At 43.3% G+C, this 22,006-nt stretch overlaps 1 protein-coding gene across 2 annotated transcripts in view; it reads left to right on the top strand.

The window, feature by feature from the left end:
• The window catches only part of SPTBN1 (spectrin beta, non-erythrocytic 1), a 90,650-nt gene that overhangs the window by 41,333 nt on the left and 27,311 nt on the right, over nt 1-22,006 (top strand). For both annotated transcript variants that reach the window (XM_021392828.1, XM_021392829.1), the window contains exons 4-17: nt 1,246-1,337; nt 2,541-2,621; nt 3,387-3,502; nt 4,523-4,635; nt 5,263-5,450; nt 6,489-6,606; nt 8,171-8,329; nt 8,888-9,190; nt 10,012-10,165; nt 10,825-11,695; nt 11,821-11,958; nt 12,615-13,371; nt 13,627-13,829; nt 19,361-19,451. In XM_021392828.1, coding sequence (XP_021248503.1) covers nt 1,246-1,337; nt 2,541-2,621; nt 3,387-3,502; nt 4,523-4,635; nt 5,263-5,450; nt 6,489-6,606; nt 8,171-8,329; nt 8,888-9,190; nt 10,012-10,165; nt 10,825-11,695; nt 11,821-11,958; nt 12,615-13,371; nt 13,627-13,829; nt 19,361-19,451 — 3,384 coding nt within the window. The remainder of the gene's footprint in view (nt 1-1,245; nt 1,338-2,540; nt 2,622-3,386; nt 3,503-4,522; nt 4,636-5,262; nt 5,451-6,488; nt 6,607-8,170; nt 8,330-8,887; nt 9,191-10,011; nt 10,166-10,824; nt 11,696-11,820; nt 11,959-12,614; nt 13,372-13,626; nt 13,830-19,360; nt 19,452-22,006) is intronic.

Below are 22,006 nucleotides of genomic sequence, written 5' to 3'. Positions count from 1 at the left end.
TATTTGGCCATATAAACGTTTTTCACTTTCTTTTTCCTCTTTTAAAATAATTGGGACACAGCCTGCCATCTGGAATATCTAGTTGCTACGTTGCTTAGGAGGGACACTATTCCTATATTCCTTCCAAGTGGCCAGATCCTTTTTCCACATTCTGTAAACATTGTTGCATTTGAGTTTTTTCCATGAGCTCCTTGCTCATCCAAGCTGATCTCTGACACCTTTGCCTGATTTCTTTCTCATAGGGATGCAGCAATCTTGAGCTTGGAGGAGGTGGTAATTGAATATCAACCAACTCTCTTGGGCCCCCTTACCTTCCAGTACTCTAACACATGGGATACATCCAAACAGGTCCTTAAAGAGGTCAAAGGAGACTTCCCCTGAAGTCCAGGGTGCAGTCCTTATTGTTCCGTTTCTTCCACATGAGATCCTGAACTCCACTATCTCATGATTGCTGCAGCCAAGGCTGCCCCCAGCTTTGTATCCCCAACCTGTCTGTCTTTGTTCATAAGAACAAGGTCCAGCAGAACACCTCTTCACCACCACCTGGACCAGGAATTGATCCTCAGCAGACTCCAGGAGTCTCCTGGATAGCTTGCAGCTCATGGTGTTGCTTTCCCTGCAGACATCTGGGTGGTTGCAATCCCTCATCAGGATAAGAGCCTGTGACTGTGATGCTTCTAATAGCTGAAGCAAGAAGGACTTGCCAACAGGCTCCCGTTGATCAGGTCACCTGTACTACACCCCAACCACCAGGTGTCCTTTACTGGTCCAGTCCCTAGTTTTTAACCACAAGCTCTCAGCCTGATCATGGCTGTTTTTTGGAGGCAGCTTTTTGCAGTGTATGATCTGCTTCTTAACACAGAGGGCAACTCCCCTGCCCCTCCTGCCCTACTTATCCCTTCTAAACCGCTTCTAGCCCTCGATCGCAGTATTCCAGTTTCACCTTGCAGAGTAAAACTACGGTGCCGTATAGAGCAGGGTTTGACTTGGCAATTGGAAATATTTTCTGGTGAAGTTCAAACTACAGACTAAAAAAACAGTAATCTTCCAGTAATATAAGGGCATATGAAGCTTTCCCTTGGCATGAATATTCTTAAACAAGGGAAAGGCTGTGCATTCTTCTAACCTTCTCTTTGGGTCATCCTTTGCTACTTAAGTTATGATGCAATTTCCTTAATCTTTTTTAAGAAAGAGAAAAATGTGTTTTCTCAAAGAAGAGCCTTAAAACTTCTTTGTTAATTTCAGATCCAAGATATCAGTGTTGAAACTGAGGACAACAAGGAGAAGAAATCTGCTAAGGATGCATTGCTTTTGTGGTGCCAGATGAAGACAGCTGGGTGAGTGTGGACTAAGTGATTATCTCTAAAGCTCCTACAACATCTTGAGATTTCATTGAAATCTTTTCAAATGGGCAAATTCATGTATCCTTAAGTGCATTGATGTTTTCAAGTCAGAAAATTCTGATTTATTACGTTAATTCTGTGTGATGAACACAAATGAGTATATAGAAAATACTGACCCTTCTCCACTCCTACTTTGAAGAAATAATGGTGTTAAGGTTTTTGCTGCCAGCTTTTCCTCTTTGCACATATAATGATGTAGAGGTATCAGCCGTGCTCCAGTCTACAGTTCCCTTAGATGATACAGTAGTAGAGTCCCTTCTTATAAAGCATGATGCACCATTTGCTTCTATCTGGATTTTTACTTATCAGCTTGAAAGTGGATTTGATGTGTCCTGGTCTCCAGCTTTTGACCATGAAAAATCTGGAAGGAACAGAAGTGTTCCATGGAATTAGTCAAACTTTCCCTTTTGATTACAGCGTGAGCAGGCTGCAGGCAAGCTGATAATGTGCTACATTCAATCTGTATCTGTGTATATTGATTGATTAAGTTTTTCTGAGCATAAAAAGCTGCTCTCAACTCTGTTGTCTTTTAAGGCTTTTTTTTTTTTTTTAACTTTTTCAGTGCTTTAAAATAAAATTACTTCTTGTTTAGTGGCATAAGATACGGATGTGCATTTTAAGTCTCAAGAGTGCTGAAACATGTATTCTGGCCTTTCAAAAGCATTTTTGCCCTCCAGGCATAATGCTTTTTCTGCTCACCTTTAGTCAAACGTAGTGAGATCCACCCATCATGGTGGATATCAGCAAAGGTAAAAGCTGGTCTCTTGTCTTGGTCGAATCTTTGACTGTGAACTAGAAGCTGGGGAACCGGAATTCATGGCACAGAATATATTTTGAGAGCTGCAAGGAAAATAAACCAGTGGCAAGCTGGCTTCTGTTTCGTGCTCTCTGAATATATGGTTTAACCACATGCATATCAGTTCTCCTGGGTTTACAGGAGTACGTAAGATGCTCTTACTTCTAGAGTCTGATTAGAAAACAGTTGTGATGGTAGATTGTCCATCGAGGGAAGGAATGTCCCACCATTGGCTTTACAACAAAGATGTCACTCCTGCAACCAGCCCTTAGCATCAGAATGCACAGAGCTGCAGAGGAGGTGCTGTATCGATTGTGCTCTCTTTGCTTTTGTTCTGGCAGTTACCCCAACGTCAACATTCACAACTTTACGACAAGCTGGAGGGACGGGATGGCTTTCAATGCACTAATACACAAGCACAGGTATGTGTGGGGAAATGCCCTGATGGATTTTGAAAGCTTGGACTGTTGAAGTGTGCACTGTGTTTTGAAGTGACCGTGCAGCTTGATTTTAAAATCTGTGGAGAGGAGGAAGTTGAAGAATTACTTGAGAGTTTTACAGCAACTTGCCTTTCACTCTTTTGCTCTTGTGTTTGCTGTGAGCTCATTTGGGCAACAGCTTCTCACACCACAAGTTGCATTTGGTTCCAAGAGAATAAATTATACACGCTGTTGTTTGGGTCTGTGACTGACTGCATTGGAGGAGAGGTCTTTCTACACTGTTGTGTAGCCAGTTGTGAGTTCTGAATTCATGGGCCAGGAGAGTGGAATGCAGTGGCAGCCTGAAGGGGAAGGAATCACTGGGCAGGGATTGCAAAATCTGGTGCTGAAGCTGGACACAGCTGCAATGCCACTCATTGGCGAGCTCGGATAAAGTTAGTGGGATGGCTTGCATGCTCACCTTGTCAGGAGGAGAGACTGACTGACTGACAGTTGTCACTTGCCTTTGTCCCTGGTAAACTGCCCTTGATTTTTGTCATGGGCTAGGTTCTGCTGCCCTGCTAACTGCCAGGTGTTACTTCATTCCTTTAATTCTCACTCTGAAATGCATAGGGGTACTGGGCAAGTGAAACCTTGGCAGCACGAGAGGCCAGGTTTTCTGAGCATTGCATGTTCTATGTCATTTGTTCATTTGAGGGTGGCTGTGCTGTGCTTTAGCAAATCTAAAGAATTTTTCATCCTGTCTAGGCCTGATCTGATTGATTTTGACAAGCTGAAGAAATCAAATGCACACTACAATCTGCAGAATGCTTTTAACCTTGCTGAGCAACACCTTGGTCTTACTAAGCTCCTGGACCCTGAGGGTAAGAATTCATGCAGTTTTAACACTTTGCAGCTCTTTGTGGGCTCTTTTCTCCCACCCATCCTTGACAGAGAATGCTGTTTTGTGATAGCTGTGAGCAGTCAGCTGGGTGCTGCTGACTCACTCAGTGATACAGCCAGAGAGGGAAGGAGAGCGTGCAAGATGTCTCCTGCAGAGGACTGAACAGCGGAACCAAAACAGCCCTTAATTCTGGATTTATATTGCCCCATCTGACAAGATCACTGGGCTGGCTGTGTGTACATGAAATCATTCCAATTAGAGGCATCTTTCTGGTGTGCTCTGAAAAAAACACTTCTTGTTTCTCATCCCGAACCAGAAGATGACTAATGTGGATTTCACCCAATAGTTAGCAGTTTCTTTCAGACTCCTGGTGAGATTTATCCCGTGCCTTCATGATGTTGTGCACTCACGTGTGTTGGAAGGAGCGCTCGCAACTCTAGGACAAAATTTTTCTGTCACAGGGCAAATAAATAGAGGCCATGTGTCTGGGCAAGTTTCTTCTTGCTTGTTTTCCAGTGCCTTGTAATTGCTACAGGAAAAAACTGATTTGTTTTCCATCTGTGTATCTCAGAAGATTTGCCTGGACACATACGGCGTTCGTTTTGCATTTCTCCATGTACTGATAGAGCTCTGAAGATTTCAATTAGCAGTAGATCTGTCGACTCACACGGACACTAGGGAAGTTGTTCAGCCGTGCAGTCTGGGGCAAAATCGTGAACCAGATGCTAAGGCCCAAAGGTCTCCAGCCCCAGCTTTAGCCATTGTCTTCACTGAGGAGGATAAAGGGAGACTTCAGAGTGACAGAGTGTACTACACTGGGTAGTCCAGAACCAGTCCAAAGCTGCTGAATATGTTTCTGATTAGGACATAAATCTTAGGAGTTGAACTGCCACTGAACCCATCTCTCTGACTCTGGATCCCATTCTTGTTAGATTATTAGCTTTGTTCTTTTAATCCACGCACCCCCACTGTGCTAAGACGACTCTTGTTTGCTTTGCAGATATCAGTGTTGATCATCCCGATGAAAAGTCAATCATCACCTATGTGGTGACATATTACCACTACTTCTCCAAAATGAAAGCTTTAGCTGTTGAAGGAAAGCGCATTGGAAAGGTTTGCAAGTTCAAGTTATAAGTTATTGCGAAGCAGTTTAAATCTTTTGGATTTTTCTTTTTTTTCCCCCCTCGAGTGTTAAGCCTTAGAGAGTCCGCTGTATGGTAGATTGTAGTTTTGTTTTTGAAATGTGTTTTGAATGTTAAATATTCCCATACGACCACGAGGAGTAATTAATTTCCAGCTGCCTCTTATTAGAAAACATTTGGCTGGTGTTTTATTTTTGCTCATTAATTTTGCATCATTGCTGCTTTTCCTTTCCCATTAGCTGCTCCCCACCCTCTGGGTCTTCTGTCTCTTCTGAAGCCCAGAAAAGTCCCTCATTTAAAAAACATGCTGTCGTTCTCTGCCCTTTGGCAAAGCTGCCCCGTCCTTACAGCCGGCAGACTGGATGCGAATCCTTTGGTAAGCCTCTGCTCTGCCCCTCTGTTGCCTTGGGATCATGGGAATTCGGCACCAAAAAATGCAAAGCCCCTGTACCTCGGGGAACACGGGCCCTGTAGTGCTCAGGGCTGAGCGGTCTGATTTATTAACCAGTGTAAGTTCTTTTATGTAGCTTGTTGGATTTAGATGACTCTGAAGGGTGCTGCCCTTGTTACTCATCTTACTTCGTGCTGCTCGTTGCAGGTGCTTGACAATGCCATTGAAACAGAGAAAATGATCGAAAAATACGAATCGCTGGCTTCTGACCTTCTGGAGTGGATTGAGCAAACCATTATCATCCTCAACAACCGCAAATTTGCCAACTCGCTAGTTGGCGTGCAACAGCAGCTGCAGGCATTCAACACCTACCGCACCGTGGAGAAACCACCCAAGTAATTTTAACCTTAGCTTAAGAAAACAGTGGTCTTGTTTTGTTCAGTCAATGGTTGATTTTGAAAAAAAAAAACAAAACACTTTTAGGTAATTTAAATCTTGGCCGAAGAATTTATTTTTCTGAGCATTACTAGATATCACATTACTCATTGGCACTGACCATTTTTACTTAGATTCTGTTTGCTTTGTGCTATTTGATATGCATATAGTAATAACAATAGCAATAATAATAATTGAAAACAAGTGTGCTGTTTGCAGGATCTCGTGGTACTGGAAGCTATCACTTCACAGAGCTGCCTGTCTTGTAATACAAGCAGTAATAGTATACCACGTTGGTGTGGTGATATCTCTTGTCGTGCTCGCTGGCAGCATATAATACCAAGGCACAGCTATTAAAAGGCTCTTACTGTTTTTTCCAAAATCAAGAGGAAGTGTGTCTGGCTTCGTAAAACATAGCTATGCTTGCTAAAAATGATATAACCAAAGCCATGCAACTTATTTCTGGAAAGTTTATTTTAGCATTACGTTATCAGATCTGTTTATTATTTTTGTCTAATATAAGTTTTAATGGATAATAATTGCATTCAAAAACATTAGAGTATCCAGACATCCTCTGAATTGCAGCCTGTTCCCCAGTGCCTATGCAGCTTGTTTGTTTCCCAGGCATACAGCTCAGGGAAAAGAGTGGGAAGAGTTTATTGAGTGCAGTGGGCTTTAAACAAAACTTCAGTTTCGTCGGTTGATAAAGTAGGACCACGCACGTAATAGAGTAAAACAATATGCAGCCTTCTATGCCTCAAAGAGGTTTAAATCTAAACAGACAACTGACTTCAGTGAAGGAGTTTGTTTCTTCTTGACCCAGCTGGTTGCAGGGGTGGGGGTGGGGCTATTTCTACTGCTTCCAGCCTTCACACAAGATGCAGGTGTTTATCTGAGTACTCCATTCAGATGTCAATATGTTAAGGAAGTGCTTTATAGTACCTCGGTAACCACGAAAGCTTTACTGTAACACTATTCCTTTGGAAATTTTTCTTTAGGTTTACAGAAAAAGGAAACCTGGAAGTGCTGCTTTTTACCATCCAAAGCAAAATGAGAGCCAACAATCAGAAAGTATACATGCCAAGGGAGGGCAAACTCATCTCTGATATTAACAAGGTAAACTGAGGCAGCCCATCCTGTGCGACTCAGGATTTTGGTTTTCCTTTTCAGTGTCTGTCCCTGCAGTCTCTGCAGACTGGGATGGTATGAAGATAGTATCTGCTGTCTCCGGCCCTCATATAGGGGACTGTAAGGGATGGGACAGGTGTGGTGATCTTTTCCCTTATCTCAGGCTCGCTGGTATGAACTGAGTCCTTGGATGGCTTCAGTGTCTGTAAGCTATTCTACATGGAGAAAAATGCTCAATAGTTCTGAGCAGTCAGTTATGGATCTAGTAGCCCTTGCTCCTCTGGGGTCCTGGCTATTATTAATCAGCAGAAAGTAGCAACAATATCTAGGTATTGCATCCCTCCCCACTTAGTTTTGATGAGATACGTCCCAGGAGAGCTCCCTACAAGTAGAAGGTTGTTGGAGTCCCAGCAGAGCCAAGCGCAGCAGCAGGCAGCCTGTGTCATTCAGGGTTATGCAACGGCTCTGCCTTCCATGGCTCCAAGCAGGGAGCAGAGCTGGCCCTTATCTCCCTCTCAGCCCTTCTGTCCACAGCATGGGAGAGTAAAGGAAGTACCGTGACTCATCTTGCGGGTTCCCTTTGGGGATTTAAGCAGCTATTTTTTATGCTGGTGTAGCTGACAGAACTGCAGCAGAGCTGACAAACTCTCTCAAGGATAACAAACAGCTAAAAACCGTGAGCTTTCCTCATTTTCCTCATGTTTGCCATTCCCAGAGCAGCTGTTCTGGGTGTCTGTGGCCTCAGTCTGCATCCTAGAGAGCAGTAAACTGCACGGCTCTCCTGTTTGCATTAAGCTCCTGCTCCTGTGAATGCCTAAAATACTTTGAGTTTCAAGCAATTTGGCATCTGTTAGGATTTAGAAGAATCTTGGGTACTTTGTGTTTAATTGTGGGTATTTTTGTTGTTCGTAAGAAGATCTGAAAGGTGATTAGCTGGCTTTCAACATGCTTCTAAGACTTTGTGTTTATAGTATTAATGCCATGCGTGTGAGTAACTTCTTGCTTTGGGGGAAAAAAAAGGACTTCCGTGCAGCAAAAGAAATTTGGTACTTGTTTTCCAAAGTGGATGTGACAACAACAGTTGTAAATTGATTTTAGGAGGAGAGGCCACAAATATCTAATTGTTCCTAAAGGAGAAAGATAGAATCCCTTCTTTGGGAATTGCACTCAGAAGGTTTTGGAAGAATTGCTCTTACATGTTCAAGCCAGGTGGTTTGTGTGAGGTTCAGTGGAGGCAAATAACAAATGAACTCAAGAAAACGCATCTGAGATAAATAAGACATATACCTCTTGTTCAGAAAAGGAATGAACAAATGGAGACCAAAGTTGAAGTCATGCCCTTGCATTAGCAGACAAGGTGTAGGGCCGGCCAATGTAAACCAGATATACTGGCACATAAATAAATCAGCCAATTCTGCAAAACTTGGCTGAAGTGACTTCAGTGCTGATTTCATGTGAAACGAACTCAATTCATTGGATGAGTGTGTGTTTAGAAGATGCATGTTTGTTTGGGTTTTTTTTTCACTTTTTTTTTTTCCCTCCACATCTTCAGGCCTGGGAAAGACTGGAAAAAGCTGAACATGAAAGAGAACTGGCACTGCGAAATGAGCTCATCAGACAAGAGAAACTGGAACAACTTGCACGCAGATTTGATCGCAAGGCAGCTATGAGAGAAACTTGGCTGAGTGAAAATCAACGTCTGGTTTCTCAGGTGCCTCTTTCAGGAATTATCTGTGTGACTAAAATGATTCCAAGTACTTAAAGGACACAGTTCCTGCAAAGAGAGTGTTTTTTCTCCTATGCCACTTATTTTACTGAATCTCTATATATGTATTGTATGTGTGTGTAAATGTATTTTAGTGTATATATTACTGTCCTATCTTTAATGCATTTGGCATTCTCATTCTTGGAATCTATCAGTCTGTAGTCAGGAGAAACTCATGGAGATAAACACCCACAGTCAAGATTTTCTTTATCTGAATATTCAGTTCAGTTCAATGGAATTAGCCCAGTTATTATTATTTACTAGAGATGGATTTAAAACAAAATGAACAAAAACCCAAGAAAACCCTAGGGTAATCCTGGTGGCCACCCTGATTCTTTCCCCAAAGATTACATCTCTGACTTTATCAGAAGAGTTTTCAGAGCATTTTGAGATCTCCAGTTGCTATCAAGAGTGTTCAGCACAATCAGAAATCACGTTTAAGTGTGAGCATTAGGGCTTTTCTGCTCAGCAGCCGTTGCTGAAGAGCTGTCTCTGTCTTTGCAGGATAACTTTGGCTTTGACCTTCCCGCAGTAGAAGCTGCAACGAAAAAGCATGAGGCCATTGAAACAGACATTGCAGCGTATGAAGAGCGAGTGCAGGCTGTGGTTGCAGTTGCAAAGGAGCTTGAGACTGAGAATTATCATGATATCAAACGCATTACTGCAAGAAAGGACAACGTTATACGCCTGTGGGAGTACCTCCTGGAGCTACTCAGGGCACGGAGACAACGGCTGGAAATGAATCTTGGCCTACAAAAGATTTTCCAGGAAATGCTGTACATTATGGACTGGATGGATGAGATGAAGGTAGATGTTAGCCGCTTGAGAACATAGAATAAATATTCTAGAGAGGGATACATGTCTTTTCTTTGGTACATTTTTAAGACTCGTTTTGCCCTTCTGGTTTAGTGGGCAATTTTATAAGCAGTGAACAAATTCCTTATACCTTATAAATGATGATTTTTTTTTTTTAAAATAAAGATTAAAAACAATAAGGAAAAGGAACAGGCTTACTTCTATAAAAAGCCACTTTTCATGTTCATGCCTCTGTCATAGGGGCCAGAGGCTTTGGTCAGGCTTGGGCGAGGATGCAGATTTTGGTGAAAAGGAGTTAGATTGAATATCTTCAGCACCGCTTACGTGGGAGTCACCTCTTCACCACTGTGCTTTAAAAAGCATGAAATATCTTCCTGTCTGTTCTGCTGGGACCTTAGAAAGGCAAGAATTGTAACTTTGTTCTTGTCCTTCAGCCAGCAGAACTTGTAAGCTGACAGGAGAAAGAAAGATGCACGTAGCTCAGTGGCAGCTCACAGTACCCGGACAGAGCACATTGCTTTGGGCCTGCTGAGCTAACTCAGCTTTTCTTCATCCCAGACTTAGAACTGTGTTAAAGAGCACGGCCAAGTTCTTCATGGTTGCTGCTTATTTGAAAAGTGTTGGTTCAAATTCGCATCAGTCATGTCTCTAGAATTTTGAAATAATTCTGCTTGTGTTCCTGGTGTTAATTTGGAATTAAATCATCGTAAAAATAGAGAGCAGCGTAAGGCAGAAAGAAGTCATTCTGTGATTAAGAAACAAATAGCTTATGGCCTTCAGCCCTTTTTACCTGCCTTTTACATTTTGATCAGGTGCTTCTGCTGTCACAAGACTATGGCAAACACTTGTTAGGAGTGGAAGACCTGTTGCAGAAACATGCTCTGGTGGAAGCTGACATTGCTATTCAGGCTGAGAGAGTGAGAGGGGTCAATGCATCTGCTCAGAAGTTTGCCACCGATGGAGAAGGTAACTAGCAGTCAATGTGTCCTTCTTAAGCTTAATTATGTATGAGGCTGTGCTTGAGCCTCATTAGTTCTGCAAGGCACATTAGGTTAAGTTAAGCACTGGAATAAGAGAATCCACCATTATTTGTTCCTTTACTCACTGTGTCAATGATTAATTCATCCAGGTAACTCACTCAAGATTCCAGTGTGGCTTTGTGTTCCCCCTGGGATGTCATATTCCTAACCAGCAGCTGCTGTAACTTTGTAGCATTAGTTCCCTTTTGTGTTTCTAATACAAGCATTAAGAAATTGTTAAGCTAAGTGTGGCATTTTCCCCAATTTATGCTAATTCAAAGCAATTCCACTAAGTTAATTACATTAGCTAGAGTAGATAATGTTTATTTTTGTAATATAAATCTGGAGTAGTGAATTATTTTTCACTGATAAGGTTGTGAATATCTTACCCTGTTTATTTTTTTAAGTCGTGGTCTGGAAACTTAAAACTTTAAGTTTTAAGTGAAATCTGGATAGTTACCATTGTTTCAGGAGACTAACCATGGATTGTTTACCGTAAACTTTGCAGATGGATCTAGCAGGAGTTAAGAACTCACATGTATGTCCCAGGTGTAGAGGTGAAAATGGGTAGGACCTCACTGTAACATCCATTCTCTATCTGCACAGGTTACAAGCCATGTGACCCACAGGTTATTAGGGACCGCGTCGCTCACATGGAGTTCTGTTACCAAGAGCTGTGCCAGCTCGCAGCTGAGCGCCGGGCCCGCTTGGAGGAGTCCCGGCGCCTCTGGAAATTCTTCTGGGAAATGGCTGAAGAAGAGGGTTGGATCAGGGAGAAGGAGCAGATCCTTTCATCCGATGACTACGGGAAGGACCTAACCAGTGTCGTCCGACTCTTGAGTAAACATAAGGCATTTGAAGATGAAATGAGTGGTCGCAGTGGGCACTTTCAGCAGGCGATAAAAGAAGGTGAAGACATGATCGCGGAAGAGCATTTTGGGTCTGAGAAAATCAGAGAAAGAATTAAGGATATTCGGGAGCAGTGGGCTAACTTGGAACAGTTATCTGCCATTAGGAAGAAACGGCTGGAGGAAGCCTCTCTCCTTCACCAGTTCCAGGCTGATGCTGATGACATCGATGCATGGATGTTGGACATCCTTAAAATTGTCTCCAGCAATGATGTTGGCCATGATGAATATTCCACTCAGTCCTTGGTCAAGAAACACAAGGATGTTGCTGAAGAGATTGCAAGCTACCGGCCAACCATTGACTCGCTTCATGAACAGGCAAAGGCTCTACCCCAGGAGCATGCCGGGTCTCCAGATGTGCAAGGCAGGTTGTCTGGAATAGAAGAAAGATACAAGGAGGTTGCTGAGCTGACTCGGCTGCGTAAACAGGCTTTGCAGGATACCCTTGCTCTTTATAAGATGTTCAGTGAGGCAGATGCTTGTGAACTTTGGATTGACGAGAAGGAGAAGTGGCTGAATAATATGCAGATTCCAGAGAAGCTGGAGGACCTGGAAGTGATCCAGCACAGGTGAGAATGGCTTTACCGGGAAGTTTGGGGAGTACTGGGTAGAAATTTTTTTTGCACCAGCTGCCTTTGTCAGCTTGCCCACGACTTTGATTCTCTAATGCCTTTGATTTTTTTTTTTTTTCCAGATTTGAAAGCTTAGAACCAGAAATGAACAATCAGGCTTCCCGCGTTGCAGTAGTGAACCAAATTGCAAGACAGCTAATGCATAGCGGCCATCCAAGTGAGAAGGAGATAAAAGCACAGCAAGATAAACTCAACACGAGGTAAGAGAGGGCCTGACACTCACGACAAATGTGACACTGGATGAAGAAAGTACAGTGGGGTCACTTGTATTTCTTATATGTGTTTTTTAATGCATTCTGGTATTCTTATGTCAAATATCTTCAAGGTAAGCCCTCAACTATAAAGCTTCAAAAGCAAAGAGAGCTGTGTCATTGAAATATTTGATTAACAGATGGAATTCTGCAGTTGACTTTAACCAGGTCCTGAGCGCGTCAGTACCGCAGCTTGAGAGGTGGAAGCTTACTGTAGTGGCTGTTATGATAAAAAAGAAACCAATGTAATATCTCATCTAAACTCAATCATTTTCTGGCTTCACAGTCCATTGAGAGAGTGTGTTTAGTGTGAAAATTAGAGGTAGCTAGCAATTTTTCACTTAAGGAAAAATTATACTTGGAAGGACTCAGTTTTGCTGATACTTGGCATATTCTAATAAATGCCATAGCTTGGTTAATAGCTGTTTTGCTACAACTATTAACAATATGGAAAGGGCTGAAAAGATTTTGAATAATGATTTAGGTTATTTCATGGCTTCACAAGCTGATTTGAGTAAGTGCTCGCTCAGCAGCGTTGCCAAACCCTTTTCCCTTGCTGTACACAAGTCTCAATTTGTCTGCCTTTTTCTCCTGGTAAATTTCAGATGGAGCCAGTTCAGAGAACTCGTAGACAGGAAGAAGGATGCCCTGATCTCTGCCTTAAGTATCCAGAATTACCACCTTGAATGTAATGAAACCAAGTCCTGGATCAGGGAAAAGACCAAAGTGATTGAATCCACACAAGATTTGGGTAACGATCTAGCTGGAGTGATGGCTCTGCAGCGGAAGCTGACAGGCATGGAACGTGACCTGGTAGCCATTGAAGCTAAGCTGAGTGACCTGCAAAAGGAGGCAGAAAAGTTGGAATCAGAGCATCCTGACCAGGCGCAAGCTATCCTTTCACGGCTTGCAGAAATCAATGATGTATGGGAAGAAATGAAGACCACCCTGAAAAACCGAGAGGAGTCTCTTGGAGAGGCAAGCAAACTGCAGCAGTTCCTGAGAGATCTGGATGACTTCCAGTCTTGGCTATCCAGAACGCAGACTGCCATTGCCTCTGAAGACATGCCGAACACGCTGACGGAGGCTGAGAAGCTGCTCACTCAACATGAGAATATTAAGAACGAAATCAACAATTATGAGGAAGACTATCAGAAAATGAGGGACATGGGTGAGATGGTGACACAAGGGCAAACTGATGCTCAGTACATGTTCTTACGCCAGCGCCTACAAGCTTTGGACACAGGATGGAATGAGCTTCACAAAATGTGGGAGAACAGGCAAAATCTCCTTTCCCAGTCTCATGCCTACCAGCTCTTTCTCAGAGATACCAAGCAAGCAGAAGCGTTCCTTAATAACCAGGTAAGTAATCAAGATCCACTTTGCTTCATTTCCATGAGTTAACATCTTATATTGCAAAGAGCTAAAAAACAAGATTGTTCAGCAGGAAAGCTGGGAACAGATAAGTTACTTTTTTTTTCTTACTGCAATTTGCTCTTTGTATTTACTATTAACTGTTCTTAGGAGGCCTTTCTTTGGTGGTGAATCTGCTGACAGAGCATACAGCATTGCCCGAGTGCAATACTTTTATCTTTCTGATTTGTGTTTTAAACACAGGAGTATGTTTTGGCACACACAGAAATGCCCACTACGTTGGAAGGAGCAGAAGCTGCTATTAAAAAACAGGAGGATTTCATGACCACCATGGATGCGAATGAAGAAAAGATCAACGCAGTTGTAGAGACAGGCAGGAGGCTAGTTAGTGATGGGAACATTAACTCTGATAAAATCCAGGAGAAAGTGGACTCTATTGATGACAGGTAAGGTCAGAGTGACAGCAGAATGTAGCTGTTTGTGTTTCATTTGTGTTCTCGGAGAGGTGGTATTTTACCAGAACAGAAAGGCAAAGTAACGTGTTAGAAAATGTCTGTTGCAGTCTGTTTTCTTTGTCCTGTGTAAAAGTAGGAACTGTAATGTTTCAAAAATGTGCTTGGTTACCTTAATTAAATGTTACCTCTCCCATTTTCTAGACTTATTAGGGAATGAGCTCACTACCCAGAATTTGGCTGCAGGAGTGTTGCTGCATAGTTCTTGGAGTATTATCAGAGCGCATACTCTAGTGGAACCTATAGCAATACCTGTACCTGGTTCTACAAGCCTTAAACTTCCTCTGCTATCTCCTAGCTGATTCAGTTAGAATAATATATTCCTGTCCTTCCTCTGGGGAAGGAACATGGCTCTTCAAGAGCGTAATTGGCATTTTATCTACCCCACCCACTTGGCTTTGATCGTGTTTTCCAAGTTGTCTGGCCCTTCTGAAATGAGATTAGAAAGCCTTGGTACAAATGCAGCTTTCATCCTAGAAAAAGGTTTTTGCTTTTTCTCTTTAGCTGTGGTGTGACTGCTATAGACGTTTTAAGAGTTTCATTTTCTTTGAGAACCGAATGTTTGGTTTCGATGACTATGATTTATAGTTCTGTCCTCATTTGGTTTGAATAACAGTGGAGTCTTTCAAAGTGGTTTTCAATCGTGATTATCAGAACATGGCAGTAAGCTCCTGCAGAACTTTTATGTCAGGTACTACTGACCACCTTCTGTCAGACTTGCATCCTCCTGCAGTCAGGAAGCTCAGGTTGCCAGAGGCTTTTATCTTCAAAGAGCAACTGAACTGAAGCAGTGCAGAAGATGTTGTACCTTTCCTGTTTTAGTAAACATTTCACGCCATATGTGTACCTGTTTTAGCTGTGGCCCAAGGCTTTCAAAAAAGGTGAATGTTCCTATTTCAAGAGCTTGTGTGGGCCCTCTGGCATCCTAACCCCAAAGTTAGCTCACATTTTCATTCTTTCTCTGGCCAGCTTGACTGTCTTTAAATTCTGAAGAGAATCTGCAAAGACCAGAAAAAGGCAATGATGTGAAAGCAATCTCGGATCTGAGTTTGTTCACTTAATTGGGTTTCCAGCTGCAGCAGCTGAGAACCCAAGTCCAGGCACAAACAGGTCTCCTTATGTGAAGATAACAATTTCCTTTTCTGGAAGATAATACTTGTAGATAAAGGAAGCACTTACATAGGCCTTTTGTACAACGCTGGAACACAGTGAGCTTATCCAGTCAGCACCTTCATTTGTTCTCAATTTCCTTAGGGCAGTGATGTGTAGAGGTGCCCCTGTTGCCCTACACTGTGGTGCTCTGATGACCATTTCCCCAGCCCAGCTCCTCCTCTGTGTCCCTGTGGCACCCTGCTCAGCCACCTGGGCTGTCCTGTCTGCAGCACGTGTGCAGGTCCTGCTCAGAAGGACAGGCGAGTCCTAGAGGCTGTATTTTTTTAAAACTCACTTTTGTTTTCAACGCATTTCCTCAATTCCAAAGCTATTTATGCAGAGTGCTGCAAAAACCGTCCGGTGCGCTGCTATCCAGGAAATCCGTGTGATTGCTCTCTGAGTCTGTAAGGATGATAAGCCTCAAGAACAAAGCCTTAGGGCTGGGTGGAATGGTGGCAAAGGAAGCCTCTTTGGTTTTGCAAAAAATTACTCTCCCAACCAAGCTCCTGTCTTTTGTTATAGCAAAAGACAAAACCAAACAAACTCAAGTATGTGCAGTGGCTCCATGCTTCCCGTGCTCTTTGTAGCTTTTTATATTGTTAATAGTGTTTTTTTTACAGTAACGCTTGCAAGCTAACCCTCTGTCTGTTGAGAGAGCAGACAGCGTTTCAGGGCAGGGGCTTACCACCTCAACAGGCATGGGAGGAATCAGGCTGAGGGAGGAGGAGAGACTGCAGAAGCTGAGTGGAGCAGTGTGGTAGGAGATAGAACTTGTACACAATCTTTAAGTGGAGATCAAAATTAAAATAAATGGGAATAGGGACATGGAGAAAGCGAGAGAAGGAGAAGATGGGTTTGAGTAAAGCTACCACAAGGAAAGAAGGTGGATTGGAGGAAGCCATCAGCACGCTTGTGGCACACAAGGCCCAGTTATGCTGCCATAAGGACAGGGGCAAGTCCAAATTTTGTATTTGTGCAACTTTTTACTCAGCAGAGAACTGAAATAATTTCTTCTGCTTGCCTATTCAGAAAAGAGAATGCCTGCTGTTCGTTGGAGCAGTTAAATAAGTTAGAACTGCCTTGCATATGTCTCAGTATTCGTAACAGGCAGTACCATTCCTGCTATGTGTAAGATTTATTAGAGGCTTTGAAACCCACAGGTTTACAGTTAAACCACAAGAGATGTTGTCAGTTGTCAGCGTTGTTAGCCTTCTCAGGGCCCTCTGGGGAGACAGCCTGGGAGCACTGTGGCAAATTTTGGTGCTCTGCTCTTGGAGTAATTTGGGTCAGACACATCTTCATGCTGAACATACATCATTTTCCTATTTTAGATTCTTCATATTGTTGCCAGAAAAGGAAGACGCTCCATGCTCTATTTCCTATCCGCTATTTTCCATGTAGGTCTAGCTTAGCTTGGAGACTTGGATCTGAGGTTTCCTCATCAGTATATACAGAGCGAAGTACCTATTTAATGTAAACCGGGACATTGCTGTAATTTAAGTAATATATGTGATTATTTACTTGAAAAAGCAGGTGAATTCAAGCAGTCGTTCTGAATAACTGGTATCTGGAGAGCAAACCCTTCGGTGCTAGTGTGGGATTTTCTTCCAAAACAGTTCTAGCAAATCAGTAAGAGCATTCATTGATAGCCCTGAGCCTGGCAGGATCTGGGTTCCTGGCCCTTCCTTGCTGCACACCTCTCGGAAGAAAAGGACTTTAATGGTAACAGCAGCAATCAGCAGTTGAACAGTCTTTGTTAACAAACTGCATGCATCAAGCTTTGAGCTTTTCTCCACCTCCAGGAACGCCGCAGTGCTCGTGGCCTTCAGCAGAGCTGCAGCTTGGACCATCTTGCAGCCTCACTGTACCCAGTAGGCTCAAGTGCAGCCAGGGAAGCAGGGTGACCAGGCAGCTTCCTTACCACCAGGTGTTTTGGGCATCTGGGTAAAAAGTTGTATTTTGAAGGGTTCTGTTCTTCAATCTGCCCGCCTGTTTGTTCCACTTAAGGCCTGTCTGACATACTGGTGGTAGAGGGTAGGAAAAGCTTGCAAATCGTAAGAGTAGTTATGCACTGTAATAAGAAAATTCTGAAATATGCTGCTGGAACTTGTAAAGAACGATTTGGGGAAAGCATAGACAGGGTATTAATGATGTGTAGATATAGCCAGTCTGCATAAGGAGAACGTACTAAATGGCTTCTTAAGGCCATTTATTCCCATTAAGAAAAACACACATCAATTCTGTGATGAAAATACAGGAATTCCTTCCTGTTCCAGCAGTGTCCATCCTCAAAATACCCCAGCCACATCTTCAAGTATCCAGTTGAAACCTTGCCACAATTTGACTCTGTTCTTCTTCGGAGAATACTCGTCACTGAGTCCCACTCCAGGCCACCTTGGACAAAGAAACAACCTTTTAGTTACTTAGGTCTGAGCACCAAAGATCAAATTTGTTACGCTGAAGAAAATATATATACATATATTTCATCATCTATATTATTTCCCTGCATGTTTTCCCTTCATAGTTCATGAAGTTAGTGTTTCCAGCACTCTGTGGGAGACATTTTTGTTAGTTTTTTTTAAACTCCAGATTTCTCAGCATAAGAACTTGTCTGTTCATTCTTTATTCAAATCAAGGTCATGAAAATCTTTTAGTTTCACAACTTGTGCCCTTTCCAGAATACTTGAGTCTAGAACGTCATCCACCGTTAAATCCATGAGATCATCGTGATGGAATCACCCAAACAATTCCTTGCTTCATTTTAGCAACCAGAATAATGCACTGTATTTGCCCAAACATCCATAAATGAGCCAAGAAAGAGCTGAATCAAACCCATGATGTTAGCTACCTTACAGTGGTTTTTCCTGAGGCACAATTTGTATGTCCTTTCCTTTGTGCTCTCTGATAACAGCTGCCAAAATGTCAAGATTACCTGGGCTTGGACTTCAGCCTCCTGGCTTTGACAGTTCCATGTGTCTTCCCTGCCATCTGATCTGTAACTCCATCGATTACAGCTGCAGCTATACAGATGCTGCTTGTATTGAGACAACAGAGAAGCCTCCTGTAGTCCTTTACAGGGTTTTCTCCTCTTCCTCTGTCTACAGCCCTCTTGCTTTTACATAAAACTTATCCCCGGATTTTCCTGGTGTTTCTGAAGGCGCTGCTCTCTTCCCGGAGAAGAGCTTGCTCTGGTAATTTGTAGATCGGGAAACGTTAAGCCAGTTGTTGTCAACGTAATTTATAGCCCTCAAGAATGCTGTGAGCCCCTGGAGATCTCTGCTAACGTGGATTTGTTTAGCTATTACTGTTATGTTCTGAGATCATCTTATAAATTGCCACCCTATGAAATAATTTCCTACTCTCTATCCTTACTTATCTCATTCTATTACGTAGCACGGTGGCATTTTAATTTAAGACCAAGCACAATGAATATGATCAAATCTTACACAGTGAGCAATAAATAAAAATCGTCTTCTTTACCTCCTCCATCTACATTGCCGTATGAGTAACAAAGCTGCTGAATGGCAGGGGAACCTATTCCAAATTAAGCATCAGTCAAGAACACGTTCAGCGATACGCCGGGCATGGCGTGCCAGGCACCATGTCTGTTTGGTGAGCCCACCAGCTCCTGGGGAATGGGGATGAGCACAGTTCATCCTTCAAGGGGCAAGCAGTTCCCAAATTAAAAATCGGGCTTTTTGTCGAACCTGTGCTTTTCCTCTGCAGTAAGTCTTAAATGCTCTGAGAAATACATTCCGAGGTGCATAATGCTTCTACTGGCAGAAATACGCAAGCGTGTCATGTAGGTTTTGTTAAGTACAGCTTTTGGAAGGTTATACAAACGACTGCAGCGTTGTTAGCAGGAGGAGGTGCAGAGCCATGGAGGAGGTGTGTTATGAAGAGCGTTACAGCAAATACGCGCCGTGCAAAGGCTGCGTAGCGTGAGGCCCCATTGCTGCAGTTTTGAAGATTGTTTTCTTATGTTTTTTGGCAAACAGGCTGAACTTTCCTATGGTCTTGAAATTAATGCTCCAAATTCTGCGCGTAACACTTGTGAAATCCCGCTGATTTCAAAATTTTCCCTGTGTATTTAGCTGGTCACAAAAACAAATACGTGCTGAACTGAAGTAACCGCACTAAATAACGCGTTCATATCTGGAGTTCAAACATGCCCTTCTCTTGGAAGGCTGTTAAAGATGCACCATGTACTCATGCAATATGTGTACCCCAGAGAGGCTACCGAAATGAGCAAACCAGTCTTGCATGCAATGCCTATTTCAAGACTTATTCTCTGCTGTTATTTTTTTGGCTAGACACAGGAAGAACCGCGAAGCAGCCAGCGAACTTCTGATGAGGCTGAAAGATAACAGGGACCTTCAGAAGTTTCTTCAGGATTGTCAAGAGGTAAATTATCTCCTTTCAGTGGTATCGCTAATGGCTGCATCCTGCAGAAGAGCATCCTTACCCTCATATGTTGTGGAATGGTCAATATTTTGCAATCAAGTCATCCAGTGGTATTTAGTATGGAGTAAACAATTCACAAAAGCAAAACAGAACCAAACACCCAGAGCCCTGCAAAAATTAACCCATTTGTTGTGTAAACTGATTTTTTTCCTTTCCTCCCCTAAGGTAAAAACAGGGGAAATTGCCAAAAGCAGTGACACTTTCTGCTGTGGTGTAAGTTAATCACACAGAATTTGGTGCGATTAGCACTGAACTCTCATACTAAGAATTTTTTTGGGGGCTATGTATATGTATTTGGCCTGATACAGGATATTTTTTCAAGTGTTTTGTACAAAACACTAGTCAGAAGAATAGAAGCTTAGAAAACAGGGGAGCAAATTAATTGGGGTAGTTTTTAATGTGTGATTTACCTGATAGTTTGCATGTACTTAAGGTTGTTAAGTACTATGACATTTAAAAAAAAAATCAAAAACAGCACTCCTTTCCAGATTTTCTAGGGCCTTACTTGGACTCTTCACACCGAAAGCAACATTTTAAAGTTCCAATAGCCTTGTTCCTAGCATGAGGAATTAAGTGAGTAATTTTGGGGTTATTTCCTGCAGTACTGACAGATACTGAAGATGGCACGGGCCTTGCCTGTGACGTGCGTTAAAAGCTGGCTGTCCATACCTGAAGCATGCAAAGAAAGGTGACTGTGGGAAAAATGCTTTTAATTTCAAGAGTGACTGCATTAGCTGTATGTTTCATCCAGCCACGGGAGACTGGAAGTCTCTGCAGTGTCTCTAACTGGAATTGCCCCACAGCTGGGATTTCGTACAAGTAATCATACAAAATGACGCTCACAAACTGGGCAAATGATGTTTACTGCTTGGTTGCCTAGATGCAGTCTGTCTTCCTGCATTGCGTAAGATGACCAGAAACTTGGCTTCAATGTTCCTTCCTTTGTAGTAAAAACATGACAGATTAGCAAAAATTCTGCTGTTATTAGCAGCAGCTTCTTCCTTCCTCTGTAGCGTTTCTAATACAAAAATCCCCCTGGCTCTTGGAGCTCTTCTAGCTTCTCTGTCAATGTGGTCTTGTTCCCTAGGGTCTTTTTTTTCCCCAAAGTCACTGAAAGAAAAAGGAGCACATAAAAGCTCCAGTGTCTGGCCACCTCAATGCCTTTTCTCTCGATTGTTTTTCTCCAGCCACTGCAGTCTGGATGTCTCGACTGAGCTTTTCAAAGATAGAATGTACAATATCAAAACATTATAAATTTCTCCAATCCTTTTGGAGAGGATATTAGCCATGATGATAATTGAATGCTTGTTTTCTGAGAGAACGGCCACAATGAGATGTGGGATTTGTATTGGTGGGGTTACAAAGTGCCTACTGCTACCTGCGTTGGGCCAGGACTGTACCAGGTCCAGCACGGCTGCCAGCACTGTGCCCTCCAGGGCTCTCTGTTGCCCTCCCAGCACATAATGGAGCAGCAGCACTGCCCTGCAGAGAGGGATGGGAGCCTAAGGAGTACGTCGCCCTTTGCTCTTCCATTACCTCTGACCAGGAAGCTGAGTGCTGTTAGCAGGCAGATTTGAATCAGTTCTGTTTCGCTGGGCAGCGATCCCTCATCCTTCCTGCCTGCTGCATTCAGGGGGCTCTCAAGGCGGGGAGAGGCTGAGCACTTTCTGCAGTGTGCTCCTTCCCTCGGGCAGCTGCCTTCATCAGCAGCCTTCCGTGCTGAAGTGTGGGCTCCTGCCCCTGGCTGGAAGCGAGGCGATGGGTTGGGTCGGTGGCACTTGAGGAGATGGCAGGGAATGCTCAGAACAGCAGCTCAGCCGTGATAAATCTTAGCTCTGGGTCACAGGCGAAGAAAAGTGCAGCAGATTTTCATGTTGTTAGGAGATACGCTGGGACAGCTAATCCCGGGGTGTTGCTTTTTTTTTTCCTCACATTCTCTCTCTTACATTCATAAATATGAATGCGTTAAATAAATTGTCTGAGTGACTGAAACAGCAGAAAATTCAGAGAAAGGGGGGGGGGGAATTCGATAAACTCTGCCGTTCCGTTTCCTTGGACTTCCTGCCATTCCACAGCTCACCTTGGAGGAGATGAAAGCTGATCTTCCCTGTAAGCACATGAAGCCGAGCGCTGCCTGGGCTTGTTTCCCTGGGGATGCCGCAGTGAAAGTGTTTGGCCAGACTGCACGTTTCCTTCTGCCCCCCGAGTGTGTGCCAGCTTCATGGCACAGCGCAGCGTCTGCCAGCATCACACGCTGAGATGGGCCGTGCCAGCGGGGCCTTCTGCATCTGCAAAGTGCAGCAGCAGTCGGTCCTCTTGCACCTTCTCTCGTTCCTCTGGCAGATTTACAGGGCCTTGTCTCTGTATTTCTCGTAGCTCGTGCCTGCTTTTCACTGCGGAGTGTTACACTCAGCTTGCAGTTGGTGGCAGAACCAAAATTTTGTGGTAGGGGTGCAGGAGATGGGATGAAACCTAAAAGCTAGCTCTGCTGCCAT

This window comes from Numida meleagris, chromosome 3, assembly GCF_002078875.1.
Source record: "Numida meleagris isolate 19003 breed g44 Domestic line chromosome 3, NumMel1.0, whole genome shotgun sequence".
In the NCBI taxonomy this organism is placed as follows: domain Eukaryota; kingdom Metazoa; phylum Chordata; class Aves; order Galliformes; family Numididae; genus Numida; species Numida meleagris.
The sequence above is the reverse complement of the archived record's forward strand: the minus strand, read 5'-3'. Positions and strand labels throughout refer to the sequence as shown.